Raw genomic sequence first — 4535 nt, 5'->3', positions numbered from 1 at the left:
AAGGGCCCTCCCTGAGGCACCCCCCGCAAGACATTGATCTGGCTAGTCGTGTGTGTGTACCAATCGTGATCTTTATTTTATTTGTGGTTAGGAGAGCCGCAATCACATTTGTAAGGTCGGATGACACACCTCTTGCCTCCAGTGAGCTCACTATGTGCCCGTGACCAACGTTGTCAAAAGCGCCAACGACGTCCAGGAAAACCACCGCGCAATCTTTTTTCCAGTATTCCAATATTAGTGTGTTGGTTCAGTAATCTTTATCTATAGTAATATGAAATAGAACATTGGGGTCTCATGAATTGTATTGGCTTATCTGGCGACGTCTTCGCCGCCGCGGTGACGTATCCTAGTCGCTTCCCTGGTCTAGGTGTGCTGTGGCCGAAATAGTGAAAACCATGTAATCTTCGCCCCGTGTCTGAAATGACGTCTTTTCCTCTCAGAGGCTGGCTAGCGTGTCCTGGACTGGGGCGTGATGGTAGGGGTAGGCCAGGTCCTAACTTGCATGATGCTTAGGCTGGGGCGGCATTGCAGTCACAGTGTCTTCGAGGCCTTCCGGTGTCCGCGGCAAGGGGGAGCATCAGGAAATGAGACCCCCGACCCCAACTTTATATAAATTCAAAAAACAACGGCAAAAATCGGATAACTTAAATCCGACACCCACCAGTTAGCAATCGTTCTGTAATTATCACTATTTCTCCTCCATTCTCTACTTTATTATCTGATCCTTCATTACCTTCAGTTAGTTATTTAAATTAGTTTTGTTATATTTTACACTAAATTTTTTTTTATTCTATTTGATTATATTTTAGACAAGAAATAAAGACAAATTAAAATTAACTAGAGGTGAAAACGATGAAGGAATAATTTTTAGTAATACTGAATCTTTTTCATCGTTAAAACTATTATATATTCCTTTTCAGTAATTTATTTTATACTCTTTATCCAGTTATTTATTCTTTATAACATCGGAACAAAAATTATAATAAAAACAATTGTAATGGTACAAAATAAATTCCTGAAAAGAAACATAACAAAGTTTTAATAAATGAAACCATTTGGAACTTAGGTTGTAGGATTACAACTAATTATTTATATTTGTTATTGTTGTGTTACATAAATTAATTCTTGTCTACAGATTATACGTTTCAATGATTACATAGAAGTGACCCAGGCTCATGACTACGACAGGCGCGCGGACAAGCCATGGACTCGACTGACACCAAAAGATAAGGCTGCCATCCGAAAGGAACTCAACGAATTTAAGTCCTCTGAAATGGAGGTCCACCAAGAAAGTAGACATCTTACTAGGTAAAAATATTTATTATCTACAATGAACACATATATACATTTATTATCAAATATATTCATTTAATATCTCTTAACCAATAGAAATCATTATCATATTATGTAGCTTGCTTAGAACTTTACATCATTTACTATAAAGTATACCTATAATGACTGGAAATGATTCTGAGGTCTACAGTTGTGATTTTTCAAGTGTTTAGTTTGTGCATTGTGTAAATCTTATTTTTAACAAGATTTGAAATATATTGAAAGATATACTCTGGCATTGAATATAATTATCTTATTATGATATAATTTCTTTGCAAAAGGAAGGGTGCGTTCAAAAAAACCCTAATGGTAATTAAACTATTTATTATGATCCAATATTTCTTTGTTTTTTAAATCGTTCTACAAAGTGGAGCAAAATATCAACAAATAAATAGTTGTTAACTATTTCTTGTTCTCTTGTTTGACCGCGCACCCGACCATCTCCTTCATATTGCAAAATTTATTCTTTTGTTAACTTCCAACCTGAATAATTGCAGTATGGTTAATCAAATACCAGATTATAAAATTTTCCTATATTTATGGATATTTAATAATTATGTACTATACCATTGTATATTGTAATTAGCTACTAATTTTTGTAAATGTTTCAGGTTTCATAGGCCATGACATTTGGCAGCAAAAGCCGTGTCTAGTTGTACAGTGTTATCTACCATGCTATTGTATATACCACAGTCGCTAAGCTACCTGCACCGTATTAGAGCCTCGACAAATTTTTTTACTGTTTGTAACTTTGTTTGTATATATTTATATATATATGAAAGTATATAAATAATATAACATATGGTACCATTCCATAATTAGGGATGGTTTATGTAGTGCGGTTTACGCACCAAAAAATATTTTTACCATCTATAGTAAGTTTCATTGTTTTTTAATGTTAATAAAACATTATATTTTTATTTTGTTTTTGATTTAGCTCAACTTTTTTTAAATATATAAATTCTCATAGTGGAGAATACTCTGTATGTGATAGTTCATTTCGATTGATAAGAGACTAGAAATGAAATCTATACTTATCGATTCTATTTGCAACACTTCTACACGCTTCGTACCACAATTCTAAATTAATATTTTTTCCTTGAAAAAAAAAATCATTGTGATAATGTATTTGTTAATTTTTTCTGAATGTGATAAATAGTTTAATAGTTTGGATTGCAATATTTGAAACCCTAACTATTGCAGAGATATAGAGTAATAAGTTATTAACTTTGTATTTCAAAGTCATGAATTATTTAACTTTTCTTTTTTTTTCATTTCAATGTATTCAAGTATATTTGTACTGTTACATCTATGTTTTCCTTATTTAATATAGGATCGTATCAGCTTATATTTGGCTTGAACATTTAAATAAAATTTCCATAAAAAATAAAAAGGGAATTTGGATTAAAAAAAAAAAAAAAAAAAAACAATATACATTACACAAGTAGCTTGCTATATTTCAAAAAGTTTTAGAACTACATAAACAAGTTAAGAAGTATAATCTATTGCACACAAATTGTGTGACAATTATATTTTCAATGCAATTTTTATATTAGGAATATTGTAATAAAATAGACAGTGTTATTAACACCTGTAAATGACTCAAAATATTTTAAAAATTATTGTAATCATTAACTTATTTTCCTAATCCTCATCAAAAAAAAAAAAATGATAATATATATATATATATTTACATATATATATGTTGAAACTGCCTTTAAAAATATTTATTGAATACTTTTATATTTTCCCTTGTATAGTTAGTTACGTATGATCAAACCCAAATGTTAAAGTGTTTACTTCCTAATAACTCTTTTTATACTTTATTTCTGTACATATAAAAAAATAAAAGACAAACTTTTATTTTGTAGTATTTACTTCCATTCTTCAAATTTTCCATTGATATTGTTTTTTTCGACTTCTTTTTTTTTTTTTTTTTTCATATTATTCAATAGAAAAGGTAGTGAGATTGATATTGGTCGAGGAACTGGGCCATTATATAAACTTCTTGGTCTTTGAAGGAGTTTGCCTGGACTACAGTCAAGAAGAAATAAAAAATAGTTCGCAACTATTTATTTATTGCTGACCTTTTGGCCTTGTCTTCATCAGGGCTACAAATTAAAAAAAATTAAATCTGTACCGTTACAACAAGAGTTGGGGTGCAGTACTTTTAAGTAGTGTTACTAGACCAATGGTTGTGCAAGGAGATGATTTGGTCAGAATCATGCTCTACAGCGAATTACAAATAAATACTTAGTGCTTTTGTTATTTTCTCCTTTCCAAAATTTTTCTTTATTTTAAAAACTATCTACACTACAAATCGACGTTTCAGAGTCCACCTCTTCAGGGTACTTCTACAAATTTAAAAAAACAATGCAATAATAATATTATAATAAAAACCTATTTTAAATTTACATAAATGACTCTATTATAACATATTTTTATATAAATTTTTAACTTATATTTAAATAATAATTGTTAAATAGGTTTTTATTATTATATTGTTTTTGCATTACCTTTTTCAAATTTGTAGAAGTAGCCTGAAGACGGAACATCAGTTTGTAATGGAAATATTTTTTAAAATAAAGACAAAGTTTGGAAAGGAGAAAATAAGTAAATTCAACTGATTATTAATAATTTATCGGTTATTATGTCTCCTTATTTAATTAAATTAATAGATCTTTTCAATGATACATATCCTGACATATGAGTAATATCTTCATCATGTATTTATCTTTATCCTCTTTATTTTATTTAAGGTTTTGATAGTTTGTATAGTTACACTTTTTTTATATCACTCTTTTACTCATCAAATTGACTATACTTTTTTTTGTACCTTTTTATTTTTAGCCCTGATAAAGACCTACATTCTGGGTCAAAACATCGGCTGTGAATAAATAGTTAAGAACAATTTTTTATTTCTTCTTGACCAAAGCCCTGATCATATTCAAATTCAAATTTAGCCATCTTCAAATTCACATTTGGGCAACATAGTGGTTTGTGAACAGCCTGTCTAAAAATAGAAAAGCTTTATGAAACTGAAATTATGTATTTAAGGTAGGTACACTTGTAGAATGTTAAGTAACTTCCCCTCATCGATTTTATTAAACTTGTACGAATTTGATTAAACTTGTTATATTGTAACCACAAATTTTGACTTATCTTTAGTTATATATTTATCGTTTATACTTGCCCACGCTCAG

The 4535-nt window shown here is 29.7% G+C and overlaps 1 protein-coding gene and 1 long non-coding RNA gene across 4 annotated transcripts in view; one reads left to right on the top strand and one right to left on the bottom strand.

The window, feature by feature from the left end:
- LOC106689853 (phosphatase and actin regulator 2) overlaps positions 1-2819 on the top strand; it is a gene marked incomplete at its 5' end in the record, with an annotated part of 18295 nt that extends 15476 nt beyond the window's left edge. For both annotated transcript variants that reach the window (XM_067050620.1, XM_014435038.3), the window contains 2 exon segments: positions 1136-1308; positions 1944-2819. In XM_067050620.1, the coding sequence (XP_066906721.1) occupies positions 1136-1308; positions 1944-1959 (189 nt within the window).
- Positions 1-4535, bottom strand: part of LOC106689855 (uncharacterized) — a 19245-nt gene that overhangs the window by 12299 nt on the left and 2411 nt on the right. The gene's annotated exons all lie outside the window — the stretch shown is intronic.

This window comes from Halyomorpha halys, unplaced genomic scaffold (genome assembly GCF_000696795.3).
Source record: "Halyomorpha halys isolate HHAL.00 unplaced genomic scaffold, Hhal_1.1 Scaffold1497.1, whole genome shotgun sequence".
Taxonomy (NCBI): Eukaryota; Metazoa; Arthropoda; class Insecta; order Hemiptera; family Pentatomidae; genus Halyomorpha; species Halyomorpha halys.
The sequence above is the reverse complement of the archived record's forward strand: the minus strand, read 5'-3'. Positions and strand labels throughout refer to the sequence as shown.